At 38.0% G+C, this 19,248-nt stretch overlaps 4 protein-coding genes across 9 annotated transcripts in view; 2 read left to right on the top strand and 2 right to left on the bottom strand.

Moving 5' to 3' along the window:
• LOC144655582 (uncharacterized) overlaps nucleotides 1–19,248 on the bottom strand; it is a 56,452-nt gene that overhangs the window by 32,860 nt on the left and 4,344 nt on the right. For 4 of the 6 annotated variants that reach the window (XM_078515858.1, XM_078515862.1, XM_078515861.1 and 1 more), the window contains 6 exons: nucleotides 18,800–19,087; nucleotides 18,295–18,582; nucleotides 17,783–18,070; nucleotides 17,275–17,562; nucleotides 16,763–17,050; nucleotides 15,990–16,277 (listed from right to left, as the gene is read on the bottom strand). In XM_078515858.1, coding sequence (XP_078371984.1) covers nucleotides 15,990–16,277; nucleotides 16,763–17,050; nucleotides 17,275–17,562; nucleotides 17,783–18,070; nucleotides 18,295–18,582; nucleotides 18,800–19,087 — 1,728 coding nt within the window. The remainder of the gene's footprint in view (nucleotides 1–15,989; nucleotides 16,278–16,762; nucleotides 17,051–17,274; nucleotides 17,563–17,782; nucleotides 18,071–18,294; nucleotides 18,583–18,799; nucleotides 19,088–19,248) is intronic. The other 2 variants (XM_078515863.1, XM_078515864.1) reach the window with 2 other exon arrangements.
• LOC144654061 (uncharacterized) lies at nucleotides 387–15,085 on the top strand. Its single transcript, XM_078514171.1, has 2 exons — nucleotides 387–595; nucleotides 14,892–15,085. The coding sequence occupies exons 1-2, from the start codon at nucleotides 448–450 to the stop codon at nucleotides 15,083–15,085; spliced, it is 342 nt and encodes a 113-aa protein (XP_078370297.1). The 5' UTR covers nucleotides 387–447.
• On the bottom strand, nucleotides 2,494–4,027 carry LOC144654063 (uncharacterized; the record flags this gene model as incomplete). Its single annotated transcript, XM_078514173.1, has 2 exons — nucleotides 2,494–2,532; nucleotides 2,642–4,027. Coding segments are annotated over 2 exons (1,425 nt in total), but the record flags the coding sequence as incomplete, so codon positions are not given.
• Nucleotides 4,043–4,882, top strand: LOC144654062 (uncharacterized). Its single transcript, XM_078514172.1, has one exon. The coding sequence runs from the start codon at nucleotides 4,043–4,045 to the stop codon at nucleotides 4,880–4,882; it is 840 nt and encodes a 279-aa protein (XP_078370298.1).

Below are 19,248 nucleotides of genomic sequence, written 5' to 3'. Positions count from 1 at the left end.
GCGCATGGTATTTACGTCGAAATGTTGCTGGTACAAAATATGATTACAATTTTTCCTGCTGTTCAAAGTTACACTCAAATCGAAGCAAGTGTTGTTAAGACTAAGGAAGATTAATAGGGGTTAAGATATTAAAAAATCAAAAATCAAAATCATTTGCCAGTATACCTTTTTTTACCGACGCAGCGGCCATTTTTAATTCTACTGTTTCAAATAGCTATTTAGGAATGCCCAAGGAGCAGATACATATTTTATTATTCATCAGACAACTGGAACAAAATTTTTTTACCCACTCATGGGAAAGTCATCAATATTCAAATCAATAGTACTCAACAACCATACCCGAAAAAAAACAATACCGTACTTACACATCGTCCTGGCCTGAAAATTAGGTGGACATGGAATTGTTGGAGGACACACTCCCTTGTTTGTGTACGTCTTATATAAGGGATGTCCATGGCGGACCTGCAACACGCACTGTCCTTGCGGAATGCTTGGACTCCAATCGTTCCTCCATTCGTATCCACTACAAGTTTTGTACGTGCACTTTGGAAGATTAAGCCACGCGTTGCCAAGGCCGTTTCCAAAGACGAGGAAGGTTAGCACTTGTATAAGAACCATTACGCTTAGACAAAAAAATACTGTTTTCTTTTTTAAGAGGTTTTCTAACTCGAAGTCAAAGATTTCACGACAGGCAATGACATATATCGTATCAGATAAGCTTTACTGTACGATGTATCGTTTGCCGCTTTGTGGGTTTAATGATACTAGCAGTTATGGAAATTTGCGTCAATTTGCCCAGCTGTCGTAAAATACGTTGTATCAATTAAGTGGCTTTATTACGCTATTGATTGCTAAAAATAAAACAGGCTTAGACATTCTACTGAGCAGAAACCGTTTACGGCTTATAATCGGTTTGGTTCATAATATTTTTAAATCTGTCTTAAACTCGGTGGAAACAGTTCGTGATTTGATTTAAGTTTGTCAATAATATACCCTTTTTGAACCATTCTCGATTGAAACTATTAAAATCAATGAAATATATTGAATAATTTTCTTTCAACCAAATCGATCGAAAACGGGCTATCTTCCAGAAGAGTAACAAATTTAAACCTAACCAACAAGAAAGCAGTTGATTTTAATAGAGCATGCTTCAACAGTTGTCAATCGCATTTCAGCAAAAACACGGTTGAAAAAAATGCGTTCTGTTGCAGGGACAGATCGATCCCTGAAAGCGTTGAAAGCGTATTATTAGCGTTGAATTGTACATTATTGGTACAGTGAAATGTGCTTTTCTTTAGTCAAGAAGTATTAACATGTTGGCGTGAAAAATCTTTTCCTCAGCACACATTACAAAAGAAAAAAAAACTGTTATTACAGGGCTTCCTCCTATCAACGTCACGATTTGCTTTAATTGAAATGTACGAAATCATCGTTAGAAGTAGGAAAAGAGGCAATTTTGCAATCGATACAAGATTCGCTTTGGAAGATGGTTAAAGTGAGAATCAAAAAAACGAAAAATGCAAATGAATGAAATTACACAGCTGTTACATAGATGATATGAAGGTGTTTGCTTTTCGGTTGTCCTTGTAAACCAATTCTAATTATGTATCATTTTTTACTAATGAAGCAAATCTCCTTCGAAGTGGGTTTAATATAATAACGAATAAAGAAAAAATTGCAAGGCCGATTGAACGGTTTGGGACTGTATTGAAATTCCAATATTTCGGAAGGCACGGCCTTCCTTCTTCAGGGTCTTACAAAGAATGACTCTAAAGGTTAAACGTTACAGATATAAAATGTGGGAAATACGATACAACGCGTAAATAACAATGGTAGAAAAACAAAAACGTTAAAATTTGAAATTTGAAAGGATAAAGAGACGTTACAACATGAAATAAAAGAAGATATACATATATAATAAGATGCTATAAATGGCACTAAAGACTTGAACACCGTAAGCTAATACTATAATAACAACATGAGTGTAAATATAAACTACGAAATGTCATGCTTCATCCTTTTTATTTAATCCTAAAGGTTCAAGTGTTTGACCTCTTTCAATGAGGTACGCCTCTCTTGCCTTCCGAACAACGTCACGGTTAGATCGAATGAGTTCAAGAGGAATGAGTTGCATGTCGGTAGCGTTATGATTGTTACAAAGAAAATGTTCTGATACTGTAGTGGGTTTAGAGTGGTTAGTTTTTTTGTCAACAGTTCTGCGGTGTTCGTTGAAACGGTCTTTAAGTCTACGTTTGGTTTCCCCTATGTATTGTTTGTGACAACGGTTGCACTGTACCATGTAAATAACGTTCTTAGAGTTGCAGTCAATGTGTTGATTAATAAGTCTAGTTTCGCCGGTGGTATGAAATGTATAATTAGTTAGTCCGTCAGATACGTAGTTACATGTTAAGCAGTTGTTACCACAACGGAAAGAACCATGGGGTTGGTTAGTGGCAGAGGTTTTGCGAAGTTTAGCACTAACAAATATATTACTTAGGTTGTTAGACCGCCGGAAAGCAACAATGGGTTTATCTTTGAAAACGTTAGTACAACGGAGGGATGAAGACAAAATGTTGAAGTGTTTGTGAATAATGGATGATACGTGGCGAAGAGCTGGATTGTATGTTATGACGAGGGGTACCCGTTGTGGCTGATTAGTAGTGGAAGAGGCTTTAGGAGTAAGTGCTTCAGCTCGTGTGATGTTATGTACGCGGTGTATTTCTTGTTTAAGGAAAGTCAAGTTGTACCCACGTTTGTTAAGATAAGATTGAAGTTCATTAGTACGTTGTTTAAAAGTCTCGTCAGAGGAACAAATGCGACGAAGTCTAAGAGCTAAACTGAATGGGATAGCTCTTTTAGTATGTGTAGGGTGACATGAAGAATGTAATAAGTACTGATGTTTGTCGGTGGGTTTAGTGTAAAGGTCAGTACTAATGTTGCCGTTATTAAGAAAAACGTTGACGTCAAGGAATGGTATAGATGTTAATGAATAATTAGATGTAAACTTGATGGTGGGGTGAATGCTGTTAAGGTAAGATGTAAAGGCATGGAGGTCGTCTATAGAATGTGTCCATATCATGAATATGTCGTCTATGTAACGCCACCATGTGTGAGGCTGGTAAGGTGCACGTGACAAAGCGTCGGTCTCAAATTTTGCGAGAAACAGATTAGCACAAGAAGGTGCCATTCTGGTTCCCATAGCCGTACCGTGTATCTGTAAGTAGTGCTTGTCGTTGAATGTAAAGTTGTTACAATTAAGGATCATACGTATGAGGTCGCAAATTTTCTCTGTACCAACAGTAATGGTGTTGCGGTCACGTGTGTCAAGGAACTGTCGACAGGCGTTAATCCCTTCGTTGTGGGGAATGTTAGTGTATAGAGAGGAAACGTCAAGGGTAACAAGAAGAGCGTTCTGAGGGAGTCGTCCAAGTTGTTTAAGTTTGTTAAGGAAGTGTGTAGTGTCCTTTATGAACGAGTCAGTATTCTGTACTAGAGGTTTGAGATGGTAGTCTACAAACTGTGAGATGCGTTCTGTGGGGTGAGAGTTACTAGACACAATAGGGCGTCCAGGGTTGCCCTGTTTGTGGACTTTGGGCAAAATGTAAAACCGTCCGGGTTTAGGATCGGTCTGTATAAGGTAGCGTTTAGTCTCGTCGCTAATGATTTTGTCACGGTTCATGCGTTTGGTGTATTTGCGTACACGTTTTTGTACTTCCTTAGTAATGTCGTTGTCTAAGGGTTTGTAGAATTTGGTGTCGTTGAGTTGTCGTAAACATTCGTTAATATACCAGTCTCGATCCATAACAACCGTGCCGGAACCTTTGTCCGCAGACTTGATGACAATGTCACTGCGTCTGCCAAGCGATTTACACGCGTGTCGTTCACGTGCAGTTAAGTTGTCACGTACAGGGGCTGGTTTGAGTTTAAAGAGGTCGTGCCCTACTGCGTCAAGAAAAGTATCAAGTGCAGGTTCCCTTTGTGGGGGAGGGGTCCAACTGCTTTTTGTACGGAATGGGTTTGGATCAGTTTGGGGGGGATAGTCATGAAAGTACTCGAATACACCAAAGTACGCAAATACACCAAACGCATGAACCGTGACAAAATCATTAGCGACGAGACTAAACGCTACCTTATACAGACCGATCCTAAACCCGGACGGTTTTACATTTTGCCCAAAGTCCACAAACAGGGCAACCCTGGACGCCCTATTGTGTCTAGTAACTCTCACCCCACAGAACGCATCTCACAGTTTGTAGACTACCATCTCAAACCTCTAGTACAGAATACTGACTCGTTCATAAAGGACACTACACACTTCCTTAACAAACTTAAACAACTTGGACGACTCCCTCAGAACGCTCTTCTTGTTACCCTTGACGTTTCCTCTCTATACACTAACATTCCCCACAACGAAGGGATTAACGCCTGTCGACAGTTCCTTGACACACGTGACCGCAACACCATTACTGTTGGTACAGAGAAAATTTGCGACCTCATACGTATGATCCTTAATTGTAACAACTTTACATTCAACGACAAGCACTACTTACAGATACACGGTACGGCTATGGGAACCAGAATGGCACCTTCTTATGCTAATCTGTTTCTCGCAAAATTTGAGACCGACGCTTTGTCACGTGCACCTTACCAGCCTCACACATGGTGGCGTTACATAGACGACATATTCATGATATGGACACATTCTATAGACGACCTCCATGCCTTTACATCTTACCTTAACAGCATTCACCCCACCATCAAGTTTACATCTAATTATTCATTAACATCTATACCATTCCTTGACGTCAACGTTTTTCTTAATAACGGCAACATTAGTACTGACCTTTACACTAAACCCACCGACAAACATCAGTACTTATAACATTCTTCATGTCACCCTACACATACTAAAAGAGCTATCCCATTCAGTTTAGCTCTTAGACTTCGTCGCATTTGTTCCTCTGACGAGACTTTTAAACAACGTACTAATGAACTTCAATCTTATCTTAACAAACGTGGGTACAACTTGACTTTCCTTAAACAAGAAATACACCGCGTACATAACATCACACGAACTGAAGCACTTACTCCTAAAGCCTCTTCCACTACTAATCAGCCACAACGGGTACCCCTCGTCATAACATACAATCCAGCTCTTCGCCACGTATCATCCATTATTCACAAACACTTCAACATTTTGTCTTCATCCCTCCGTTGTACTAACGTTTTCAAAGATAAACCCATTGTTGCTTTCCGGCGGTCTAACAACCTAAGTAATATATTTGTTAGTGCTAAACTTCGCAAAACCTCTGCCACTAACCAACCCCATGGTTCTTTCCGTTGTGGTAACAACTGCTTAACATGTAACTACGTATCTGACGGACTAACTAATTATACATTTCATACCACCGGCGAAACTAGACTTATTAATCAACACATTGACTGCAACTCTAAGAACGTTATTTACATGGTACAGTGCAACCGTTGTCACAAACAATACGTAGGGGAAACCAAACGTAGACTTAAAGACCGTTTCAACGAACACCGCAGAACTGTTGACAAAAAAACTAACCACTCTAAACCCACTACAGTATCAGAACATTTTCTTTGTAACAATCATAACGCTACCGACATGCAACTCATTCCTCTTGAACTCATTCGATCTAACCGTGACGTTGTTCGGAAGGCAAGAGAGGCGTACCTCATTGAAAGAGGTCAAACACTTGAACCTTTAGGATTAAATAAAAAGGATGAAGCATGACATTTCGTAGTTTATATTTACACTCATGTTGTTATTATAGTATTAGCTTACGGTGTTCAAGTCTTTAGTGCCATTTATAGCATCTTATTATATATGTATATCTTCTTTTATTTCATGTTGTAACGTCTCTTTATCCTTTCAAATTTCAAATTTTAACGTTTTTGTTTTTCTACCATTGTTATTTACGCGTTGTATCGTATTTCCCACATTTTATATCTGTAACGTTTAACCTTTAGAGTCATTCTTTGTAAGACCCTGAAGAAGGAAGGCCGTGCCTTCCGAAATATTGGAATTTTAATACAGTCCCAAACCGTTCAATCGGCCTTGCAATTTTTTCTTTATTCGTTATTTAGTTATAGCTGATTAGATCCTCTACAGTGAGAGGATCCGGTACTTCTATTTTGTCACGGTGGTCCTTGCAAATTCACGTTAATATAATAACAATTATAACATTCATAAAAAAAAAATGTCTTCGTTTGATTCCAGTGAGACGATTAGGTCCTCGAAGAAAAGTTCCTTTAGAGTTACATACAGTTTATAAAATTAGCCCAGCGGCATAAAATTAAGATAAAGAATAAGTTACATGCCTTTTTTCGGCTTTTATGTGCTTCTGACAAAATATAAGATGTTATCCTAAGAAACGAATTATAACAAATTGGAGCTCGCAATTTCTTTTATCCCAGTGCGGTATTCAACGTTTTCTGAATGCCGCGATCTCTTCTACATCTTTTTTCAATCAAATGGCTGTATTTTTTAATATGCAGTATACAGACCAACGAACAACAATATAAAACGTTACTTTAATTATCTAACTTATAACGGTTTCTATGGCAACTAAATAACTTCTATAGATTGGATTCTGCTCGCGTTCAAACTGAAAGTCACAGTATTTCATGTTCAATAAAATTACCAGACATTGATAAATATGTAATTCGTATGTTAACTATTTGAACTCATTTATACCTAAAACTATAACTTTATAACTATAAAAGTGTCAGATAAACAAACAGATGATTCAATGAATGAAAGAATGAATGAATGAATGAATGAGTCCTCAAATCTCAGCCGCAAAAATTCTTTATATTTGAATCTCTTTTTTAGAGCTTGATTTGCATTTTTTAGGTTCCGAGAGTACTCAAAGCGACTGTAGCACTTCATGCCAGTTTGATGTTTAATATTGTTATGTTTAGAGATTTTTACCATATTTGTTTTTTGTACGAACAGAATATTTTCAGAGACAATAGCCCATCCAAATAAAGCCCAGAGATTTTTGAAACGCAAATTTCTAATCGAAAACGAGCCCCATGCCCAGGAGACATTTGCAGAATTTTACGGTAAAACGATATAATACTTACACATTGTCCTGTACTGTTTTTGAGGCCAACAAAAACTGGGTGGAGGACAAAAATAACTGCCATGATGAGTCGTATACGAGTAGTGTGCATCACGATGCTGTTTCACACACTGACCCTGGGGGATACCTGAACCCCAGTCATTTCTCCATTCGTATCCGTTGCAAGTTGCCCATGTGCACGGCCTTGGTGGCATATACGCGTTGACAAGGGCGCCTCCGAGAAGAAGGAAGCAAAACAATTGTAGAAGAACCATTATGCTTGTCACGGAGAATGAAATGCAACGTAAGCAAGGTGCTTTGTATTTTTGGTCGCTTTCTGAGCACAGCTATGGAAATTTTCAGCCATTTTTTATACAGCTGTTGCAGTAGGTGTTTGGGTGTCCAACTTATGATTTGTGTTGAACAAATAAGTTTTTTTACATTTTATTTTTTCGGAAAATATAACATACTTAAAAATACACTAATCTCAAAATTATTTGTACTACCAATTATTCTTTTCTGATTCTTTTGCACACGCTGGAAGGGCTGATGGTTATCGAACAGCGCTAGATGTCTACGAAACGTTTTACACATTCAAGAAAAGATCGCTGTTAGCTTGTTCATCAACACTTTAGTTGGTATTTATTAAAATGTTTTAATTGAACGTAAATTGGCATGTTATTAGGCGAAGGCCAAAAGGTCGGAAAACCGAGTTCGATTCTGTGTGAACTAGGAACGCAAAATTCATCTCGTAGAGCTACTTTATTTTATACATACGGTTTGTGTTAACAGGTGAAGAGCCATGTAGTATGGATATACTGTTAATAAACCATTATTATTATTATTATTATTATTATTATTATTATTATTATTATTGTGTTTAAAGCGAGAAGCTTGTGGTATCATGTATATGATCATAAAATAGATGTATCAGAAAATAGATTAGAATCCCAATTGGGTAGAGGCTGACCAGTTGTCTACCTGACGGAGCTTGTAGAAGTTAAATTCTGGCTGGTAGTAGGGGCTGAACCCGGGAATACCGCCATTTGCATGTCCAGCGGCCTAACCATAGGCTACGTGGCCTTCATTCATCGTACGGAAAACGATGGTGGCTCATTTTACCACAACACCTTAGAAGCGTTACACAGCGATTATGGCGCATAGAAAGTAATGTTTTTTAACGGAATTCGTCTCTGTACTAACAAAATTGTTCATGCTGTGTGGGTTTGAAGTTTTTAGAGCTTTTTTTTAAAGCAGTTTGTGAGAGAGAAAAGTAATAAGCCATTTTCTGTTTGTTGTACGCAAGCATGGTGGTGACAACCATGGCCTCTTCCACATGACGTTAGAATAACCAGCATGGCAACAACGCGAGATGCACAAGATTGTACTGGAAGCTGGCTTCGCTGTGGAAGGTGTGTGGGGTTAAAACTGAAAAGAACGATTAACGAAAGAGGAACAATAGAGGAAGACGTTTACGTTTTGGCGCAGTGCGAATTTCTTTGGGAGTTGCGCTTATTATAACATCGCTGAGAACATGCCTTCACTAACTACATTACAGCAATGCTGAAAACATGCCAATGGAACGATATCGTAGAGATAACAACGAATCGAGACTGACGCATTCTTTAAAGAGATCCGTTGGGATAGTATTGTGGGTTTTCAATTCGCATGATTACTTCTCACAAAATGTCGCATCAACTTTACATAATCAACTTCCATGCACTCCCATTGACAGTGACATGTTATGATGATGAATTAAAAATGTGTCAATTTTGAAAGTTATTTTTTATACTAAAAAACAACCAGTCAGAATTTATAATTTATACAGGGAGGTATTCAATTGTGCTTCCATGATATACATATGCTAATTTAACCATGATACGAATTGGATTCTGCGCGTGCGTGGATTGGCTAAAAAGCTGTCTTTTAAAAATGCGAAACGTGTTTTTTATTGTTTTCGCACAAATATGGAAATTTAAGTAGGTGATCTGAAACATCGAAACGACTTTCGAGCAGCTGATGATCATAGACATTTACCGAACAATAAATTGATAGTATTGCATGGTTTGTTATATTTTTTCTTACGCATTAAATATAATACTCCTAATTTTAACTAGTTGGAATACAACGCTCGAATGGCGAGCTGCATACCCAGATAATATTTGATAATTTTCGAGTAAAATTTTCACCCTTATTCTAAAGAAATCTCTGTAAACCCAAATCTTAACAGGCAAGTACACTGTTTACATGGCTCTGAGAACTGGACCGTAAAAAGAATCTAAAATTAATTGTTTCCTCAAGATATCACGGTGCCCATATTGGTGTTCCCAAACAATGAGATTTCTCTCCTATACGCGTACGAGATAAGTACTATTCGGCATACAAACATTTCCTATTGTTTGGGACACCAAAATAACCGCCGTGAGCCGACGCCCACTTGAATAAAATGCCTGAATAAGAAGATATCGTACTTACACATTGTCCTTTGCTCTGTTTGGGGAGTACATGGAACCGGTGCTTTGCATTCTAATATATACTTGCTGCTGAAATATGAATATAAGTGATGTGCATTGCGGATTTGATTCACACAATATCCCTGTGAAATGTCTGGAGCCCAATCGTTTCTCCATTCCGATCCGCGACATATACTCCAGTAACACGGCTTCGACATTGGGTACAAAACTGTTCCAAAGGCGACGTTGCCGAGAACGAGGAGACTTAACAACTGCAGAAGCGCCATTTTCGTTTAGAAAAAAGCTCTAGCGGTACACCTCTGGCTGGGTCAAACGTTTTGTTCAGAGACACGTTTAAATGTGTTGTCAGTTAAGTTCTGGGTTAAATGGTAAGATATGGAGATTTTGAGGAATTTACGCAGCTGTTGTACAAGAGTGTTTTGTTCTTGACAACTTGTCCAATATAATAATGGTCTCTGGAATCGACTTAATTATATAATTGACACTGCAGAAACATTACAAAATTACTCTTTCTGTGTGGATTTGCAGAGAGCTTGACCAAACACTTGCCATTCAGCTTTAGCAACCCGGAAAAGTAGTTTAAAAGTGTTTGTTACTCTATAGCACACGCCACCCCGCCCCTTTACACGGCTAGCAATTATCCACGCAGACACTCTCCCAGTCACACTCATGCATGCAATGGCTGGCTGTTTTACACAGCGATATTTTAGCCTTAAAAAATTTCAAGGCTACAACGGGATTTGAAGCCATGACCTCCGCGATACCGGTGCGTTGCTCTACCAACTGAGCTATGAAGTCTTGATACGTTGGGAGCTTGTCAACTCTGGTCCTTATGTCAAGCACATGGATTAGATGACAAAATGAATATATGAAAGACATATATGTGAACTGCGGATAAATGATGAAGTAAATGAAATGATCCTCGCAGTGTGTAAGCAATTTAAGCAATTTAAGCAATTGCATTTCTGAATAAACGAATTAAACAATAAGTAACAGCGACATAAAACTAAGATAACGAATAAGTAATGTATTTTTAACGGTTTCGCTCTTGGATGCTTTGGAAGAAAATTAGAATACAGTCAACTCCCTCTTGGTGGACACCTCTATAAGACTAACGGATACTTGGTGTTGGTCCCTGTCATAATGTGTTAAATTCCTGCGAGTTCACGCTTTCATGTAATATATGCAGGTTCTAGGTAATTACTATTCGAAGAAACGTGTGATAGCGTCAGTTAAGTTGTTGTACGAACTCGGTTAGAATCTCTTGCAGTTTTTCATTCATTTTACTGTAAATAAACTCGATCACTTTGAAACCGTCAACGGGCACTTGAGAAGTGTTTTCTTTTAGTGTATAATGCTTCGAAACTTCAACATTTCGTTCCTTACGTGCATTGGCACCAAAGATGCCGCATTTTTCTACTTACAGTATTGCAGTTTGTATAAGCACTCAACTTTTGCTTGAACAAGGTAAAACGTTTTTAACTATTTTATTTTTCTTCCAGTTTGCAAAAAATAGTTTTTTTTAGTAGAAGCCGTGAATGTTTTTCTGAAAAGGCGAATACGTATAGACAAGTTTTCGTATCAGACATGAACTGCTAGTCGTTTTTAAAAAGGAGTTAACTATTGATTGTGATAAACAACTTAGTAAACCAGACTTAAACCAGACATATATTCATTGTTCACATGTTCAACTTTATTTTCTCAGAATTATTGGTGTCACGTTACCTCGACTCTCTATAAGCCCGACACCCCTCTAAGGCGGTAGGTTGGAGCCGGTCCCGACAATGTCTGTCTTAGAGAGAGATCATTGTATCACTGTTTTCATCTTCGCGCAGTGCGAATTTCTTTGGGAGTTGTGCTAATTATATTCTAGTGTCCTTTCATCGAATACATACAGATTTTGTGCGTGCTCGGATTGGTTAAAAAATATCATAAAAATGTGAAACGTGTTCTTTATCACGATTATTATTTTGCACAAATATGGAAATTTTCGTAGCTGTTGTGAAACACTTTCGAGTCAGTAGTCATCAAAAGTTTTCCGAAAATTCGAGATATCTTTGGTGCAAACTATAAATTGATATTATAATTGTACTCTGCCTTGATTTTGTTGGATTGTATGGTTACTTATGTACTAAATATGTTCCCCAAAATTTAATTGTTTAAAAATAACGCTCGAAAGTGAGTTGCATAAAAAATGAAAATATATTTGATTATTGACGAGTAGAATGTCCACCAGTATTCTAAAGGGAAATCTCTGTAAAACCCAAAATTAACGAAATCTGGTAATTGTTACAAATTATTAACAGGCATGTTTACTGTTGACGAGGCTGTGAGAATTAGACTATAAAAATGATTGTTTTCTTAAGATGTTATGTTCATTGGTGTCTCCAAGCAATACAATTTCTCTCCTTTACGACGTACCTTATTACATGAAATTTTCGCGACGCCCTTATCGCGGTTTTGAGGTGCGCATGTTTCGCGACACGATTTTGCGGTAATTTAGTATTTTTAATCACTTTAATTTCGCGTTTTTAGTAAACAAGATTTACATTTCCTTGGCAATGTTATTTAACGTACCTTTGAATTAAATAAAACGACTTCATCAAAGGAACAATAACATCAAAATCAACAAATACGCAAGGGCGGGACTAAATCTCGGCAATAGCATCAACAGAGCAGTTCTCACAATGTCTACAAGTAGGTAATGATTCAACGTGCATGGGTAATTGTTCTTGAGCCTTCCTTTCGTGGTATTAAACTAATTCTTTGTTGATTATTGACATATATAAGTCACTTAATTTTCGTGTCATGTTATGTTCGCGACACTTATTGTCACTTGTCACTTTAATTTCGCGATGTTTTTTTATAACGCAAAATTGAAGTGTCGCGAAAATTTCATGTTATAAGGTAAGTTCTAGTCGGTATGCAAATATTTCCTATTTTGTTTGCGATACTAAAACAACCGCCGTTTTCCGACACCCCATGCTCAATTGAACAATAAGCCCGAATAAGAAGATATCATACTTACACATTGTCCTTTGCTGTGTTTGGGGGACACATGGAACCGGTCCATTACACTCGTTGTAACTGTTGGTGAAAGATGCATATAAGTGATGTGCATTGCGAATTTGATTCACACACTGTCCCTGTGTAATGCCTGGAGCCCAATCGTTTCTCCATTCCAATCCGATACATTTCTCCCATGTTCTCCAAAAACAGGGCGCTCTCCTTGGGTACAAATCTGGTCCAAAGGTGGCGTTGGCGAGAACGAGGAAGCTTAACAATTGTAGAAGCGCCATTTTCGTTTAGAAAAAAGCTCTGCTCTCGTTTAGAAAAAAAGCTCTCTTTGGTATGGGTACACCTAGCCTCTAGTTGCTCTACCAACTGATACGTTGGGAGAAGGTCAATTGTGGGTCATGAATAGTGAATAGAAGCCATTTTCGTGATTTAGCGAACGTTTTTTACGACAGCTGGGCAAATTGTTACAAATTTCCATATCTGTTCGCGCCATTTAACCTACTACACAGTACAGAAAAGCATACTTGCGTTGCATTTCATTGCACGTTGTAAAATACCCAAAGTACTTATATATTGTATCACAGCTCACAGCGAATTAAAGGTGTCCTCCAACTTTCCCATGTCCTTTTAATATGCAGACTAGAAATATGTGTAAGTACATTTTTGTTTGTTTAAGAATGACCGTGGAGAAGTATAGATTTCAATATTGATAACTTTCCAAAGAATGGGCATTTGTTCTAGTTTGTATTACGAACAACAGGATCCCCATAATTGTTGATAATTGTTAACCCTGTCTCAAACTGGGTGGGGGCTGTTGAGTTCCACGCCAAATTTAAAGATGTGTAGCTTAAAAAATGTGAAAGCAATAACCAACCTACTTAGCGGCTCTATTTTAAAATTTATAGCAAGGACCACGTGACTACCAACTTCGACAGCTACGTTTTATAAAATCCGCATTTTGGGGCTATAATTAATGATTATTGTGAGGCGCATTTGATCATATTTATATGTGAATTTTTCGCCATACAAATTTTAAATATAATTATTATTATTATTATTTTATCTTAAAATTAAACGCTAAAAAAGTTTTAAAACTCATTTTAAAAACTTTTAAAAAGCAGACGACGTTTCGGCGCTACTCCACGCCATTATCAAGTCAAAAAGGTAATAGTAATAAAATTTAGAATAAAAATTAGCGAAAAGAAATGACGTTTCGATGAATCGCGGTTCATCATTATCAAATTTGATAATTTGATAATGATGAACCGCGATTCATCGAAACGTCATTTCTTTTCGCTAATTTTTATTCTAAATTGTATAACGAAAGCCTCCGTTATTAGAATAGTAATAAAACAAGAATATATAAAACGTGAAAAAATAAAAAAAAAATAGTTATGTGTCCTATCATAGGACACACACATTTTCTAGATATACTGTTTATAATATCAAACATAGCTACTTTTTAGATACAAATGCTCTTTTGGTTCCAAAACTTTTTGATGAAAGCTGCAGGCTGCAGCCTGAAGCCACCTCGTTGGTCACGTGGTCGACGAAAGCAATGCATAATCCAGTGGCGTGTACGTTGTAGCACTTGTTAGTTGCGAGTGAAACAAATTATTTTAGAAAAAAGGTCAAGTGAACGAGTAAAGACGTCTCTGTGATCGACTTGGAAAAACTGACACTTCTAACGGGCAGCCATACTAAAAGAATATTCACCACTTGTCTGTTTTATGTCAGCAAACTACACGAGCCTCATTTGCATTCTAAAAAAATGGAGCTGCACAGTAGAAGTGTGTTAACCATTAATACATGTAAACTTACATTCGTCCAGTCCGACTATTTTCGTATTTGACTTATCAATTATTCCTCAATGACCGCTGATTTTAGTAAAAATTTTGAATTGCAAGCCCTTGTCACATTCAGATTTTAATTTGTTAAGGTGTGTGACGTCAGTCTGTCAGAGTACAAAATTCGTCCAAGTAATGTAATAGCCTAAAACAAAAATAAACTCTGTAAATTCACAGGGGTGTTTACTTTTTCATGATTGAATTCAATTGGTAAAAAATAAATTTGACTCAAAAAGTTTACCTGAAACATTCATCATTCTTTCGCCAAATAAACTGAAAGTTAAACCATTATGGGATGCCCAGAATGCAAATACAAATCAATTTACTCCCCGTTAACCCCTCTGTCCCGCTGAGCATCCCATAATGTCATTCAAAACCATAGAAATAAAAATAGCTGCTGTAATTGTAAAAGAGGTCTATTTTTTAAGCTCCTCTTAATAACTTACCTCGTATTGCAGGTTCTTGTACGAATGCATACTACTGTCCGTTCCAAGGGTGGACTGGTTGGTCAAATGCCGTATCCCAGGGGACATGCGAACGTCAAAGTCGTTACCGTGACTACAATCAACACATTTGGTACGATATACAGAAGCATAACTGTAATGACATACCAAGCTCGTGTGGAGCGTGGCAGTACATTTCTAGAGACTGACGAAAGTTCATTTTGTATCTTAAACTAATAGGAAACCAGGTTGAACTGTTCCCAATTCATCGCGCTTTTTCTCTCTTTCATCTATATGAACTACAGGTGACCAAAGCGTACTATAAGAGCTTAGATGGAATTAAAATAAAGTTGAAAAATATCTTTTACTACAATTGAAGAGATATAACAAAACAAAATCCTTACCTGGTGTCACTTTTTTGTCTTTCTAGTGACAGACCGTTGGCAACTTGATGTCTTTCTGACCTTCTACAATTAATGAGAATTTGTTCTATTCTTCTTACTATCTTCCCTCATCATATAAGGACAATACGTGCGTATCGACTACACACTTTCTTTCAGATATTCCATTACTTATAATCAGAACTTACCCTTTTTAAATACGCACTTGCATTAAAGGGAATATGTCACGAATTTTACCAGATTTTTGAACCACCACAATTTATATTTGTGTCGCAAAAAATGTGACAATAATCGTCCATTTTTATTAAAAATTGCTATATTAAAACACTGAGACTGTTAACTGGCGAGCCAACTCGGCCTACGGCCTCGTCGGCTAAGTATCAGGCGATATTCCGCGCGATTTTGCAGAATAATTGTTAATTATTGGCTGCGAATGGCGCGGATGGAAACGGATTGCAATTTGAAAATGATAGGTAAAACAATTTTCAAATTGTTGCGGGCGATATTTTTAGCCGTAGCTTGATTTCTATCCGCAAATTATGGTTATATCTTCCTTTAGATGTTCAAAGATATTTTTTTATTGGTTCAGTTGCCTTCCACTAATTTCAGAACAGTTTAGACCAAAAATCCGCGAAATCTCCGTGACATAGCCCTTTAACGATCAAAGACATTTTGAACATGTACATTTTCAAGCAGAGACATTACTGCCGACCTTCAAAAGTGTAAACTTCATTTGCCCAAGGACCTCCTTCACCATCATCCTTGCAATTATTGCTCTTGCCATATTTGTCGAATGTATTATCTGCTGTAGCACTGGTCGCACACCATCCTCCATTCTGAACTGCAAACGTGTGGAAACCCCTCCTGCGAGCAGCGACAGCGCACTTAGCAATTGCGTTCTGACGGCTCCCGTAAGATCCATCCAGGATGGAATCTTTTCCTTCAATTGTCGGAATTGCACGATTCCCGGTGTCTTTATAGCATCCCAAACTTTTATAGTCTATTTAAGGAGAGCAGGTTGTCCATAAATAAAAACATGAAATAAGTAAGCGCTGCAAAGAAAGTAACTAACACCTGCTTTCAGTGTTTCGTGCATAGCTTTCTTTGTACATCCATTTTTCGACATTGTCTTTCGACGTGCTGCTTGAAATGAGCCAATCAAAACAGATTCATACCAGTGTTGGTTTCATGCAAATGAACCCACAAGGCCAGAAGGTCATGCCAGTGGGCTGTGATTGGCGGATTTCGATCTGTCTTGTTTGCATAGCACGTCGAAGGATTGATGTCGATAGAAAGCCGCTCTGCACGTACAATGAAAGCGGGTGTAAATCTTTAATACCAACACTATCGTGAAAGAGATTTGTAAATCCTAAAAACAGCCTTTTAACCAACATACCCATTTTTTTAATCTCTTTGCAAACGATTGACTTAGAAACTATGGGACAAAACGTTTTGAGAAAACAAACAACCAACCAATCAACTAACCTTGAATGACGTAAACGTCATTTCCCCAAGGACCTCCTTCACCATCATCCTTGCAATTATTGCTCTTGCCATATTTGTCGAATGTTTTTTCTGCTGTTGCACTGGTTGCACACCATCCTCCATTCTGAACTGCAAACATGTGGAAACCCCTCTCGCGAGCAGCGACAGCGCACTTAGCAATTGCGTTCTGACGGCTTCCGTAAGATCCATCCAAGATGGAATCTTTTCCTTCAATTGTCGGAATCGCACGATTTCCGGTGTCTTTGTAGCATCCCACACTTTTATAGTCTATGTAAGGAAAGCAGGTTGTCCATAAATTAAAACATGAAATACGTAAGCGTGCGGCAAACAAATTAGCTTTATACCAACATTATAACAAGTTAGAGATTTGTAAATCCTAACAACAGCCTTTTAACCACCATACCCCTTTGTTTAACTATTTTGTAAACGATAGAGTTCCGAGCTTGGGACCAAATGTTTTGAGAAAACAAACACCCAACCGATCTACTAGCCTTGAATGACGTAAACATCATTTGCCCAAGGACCTCCTTCACCATCATCCTTGCAATCATTGCTCTTGCCATATTTGTCGAATGTCTTTTCTGCTGTTGCACTGGTTGCACACCATCCTCCATGCTGAATTGCAAACATGTGGAAACCCATTTTGCGAGCAGCGACAGCGCACTTAGCAACTGCGTTCTGACGATTTCTATAAGGTCCATCCAAAATAGAATCTTTTCCTTCAATTGTCGGAATTGCACGATTTCCGGTGTCTTTATAGCATCCCACACTTTTATAGTCTGTTTTAGAAAAGCGGGTTGTCCATAAATTAAAATATGAATAAGTTAGCATGCTACAAAGAAATTAGTTTAAATCTTTAATAAAACACTATCAAGCTAGAGATTTGCAAATCCCTTTAAACCACCCAACTCCTTCAGGTTAAACTATCTGTAAACGGTTGATTTCAGGGCTACGGACCAAAACGTGTTGCGAAAACAAACACCTAAACGTTCTACTAGCCTTGAATGACGTAAACTTCATTTGCCCAAGGACCTCCTTCACCATCATCCTTGCAATCATTGCTCTTGCCATATTTGTCGAACGTCATTTCTGCTGTAGCACTGGTTGCACACCATCCTCCATTCTGAACTGCAAACATGTGGAAACCCCTCTTGCGAGCAGCGACAGCGCACTTAGCAATTGCGTTCTGACGGCTTCCGTAAGATCCATCCAAGATGGAATCTTTTCCTTCAATTGTCGGAATCGCACGATTTCCGGTGTCTTTGTAGCATCCCACACTTTTATAGTCTATGTAAGGAAAGCAGGTTGTCCATAAATTAAAACATGAAATACGTAAGCGTGCGGCAAACAAATTAGCTTTATACCAACATTATAACAAGTTAGAGATTTGTAAATCCTAACAACAGCCTTTTAACCACCATACCCCTTTGTTTAACTATTTTGTAAACGATAGAGTTCCGAGCTTGGGACCAAATGTTTTGAGAAAACAAACACCCAACCGATCTACTAGCCTTGAATGACGTAAACATCATTTGCCCAAGGACCTCCTTCACCATCATCCTTGCAATCATTGCTCTTGCCATATTTGTCGAATGTCTTTTCTGCTGTTGCACTGGTTGCACACCATCCTCCATGCTGAATTGCAAACATGTGGAAACCCATTTTGCGAGCAGCTACAGCGCACTTAGCAACTGCGTTCTGACGATTTCTGTAAGGTCCATCCAAAATGGAATCTTTTCCTTCAATTGTCGGAATTGCACGATTTCCGGTGTCTTTATAGCATCCCACACTTTTATAGTCTGTTTAGGAAAAGCGTGTTGTCCATAAATTAAAATATGAATAAGTTAGCATGCTACAAAGAAATTAGTTTAAATCTTTAATAAAACACTATCAAGCTAGAGATTTGCAAATCCCTTTAAACCACCATACTCCTTTGTTGAACTATTTGTAAACGATTGATTTCGGGGCGATAGACCCTATGGTTTTGCGAGAACAACACCTAAACGTTCTACTAGCCTTGAATGACGTAAACATCATTTGCCCAAGGACCTCCTTCACCATCATCCTTGCAATCATTGCTCTTGCCATATTTGTCGAATGTCTTTTCTGCTGTAGCACTGGTTGCACACCATCCTCCATGCTGAACTGCAAACATGTGGAAGCCCATTTTGCGAGCAGCGACAGCGCACTTAGTAATTGCGTTCTGACGATTTCTGTAAGGTCCATCCAAGATAGAATCTTTTCCTTCAATTGTCGGAATCGCCCGATTTCCGGTGTCTTTATAGCATCCCACACTTTTATAGTCTGTTTAAGGAGAGCAGGTTGTCCATAAATTAAAATATGAAATAAGTAAGCATGCTTCAAAGAAATTAGCCTAAATCTTTCATGCCAACGCTATGAAGCTAGAGATTTGTAAATCACGTTTAGCCGCCATACCCCTTTGTTGAACTATTTGTAAACGATTG

Source organism: Oculina patagonica, chromosome 5, assembly GCF_052425735.1.
Source record: "Oculina patagonica isolate OP01 chromosome 5, crgOcupat, whole genome shotgun sequence".
NCBI lineage: Eukaryota > Metazoa > Cnidaria > Anthozoa > Scleractinia > Oculinidae > Oculina > Oculina patagonica.
This window is presented reverse-complemented; position numbering and strand designations above follow the sequence as displayed.

Coding starts and splice junctions, on each gene's coding strand:
- LOC144654062 (XM_078514172.1), top strand. CDS start 4,043: ATGAAAGTACTCGAATACACCAAAGTACGCAAATACACCAAACGCATG.
- LOC144654061 (XM_078514171.1), top strand. CDS start 448: ATGTCCATGGCGGACCTGCAACACGCACTGTCCTTGCGGAATGCTTGG. Junction 596..14,891: donor CGTTTCCAAAGACGAGGAAG/GTTAGCACTTGT, acceptor CTCGTATTGCAG/GTTCTTGTACGAATGCATAC.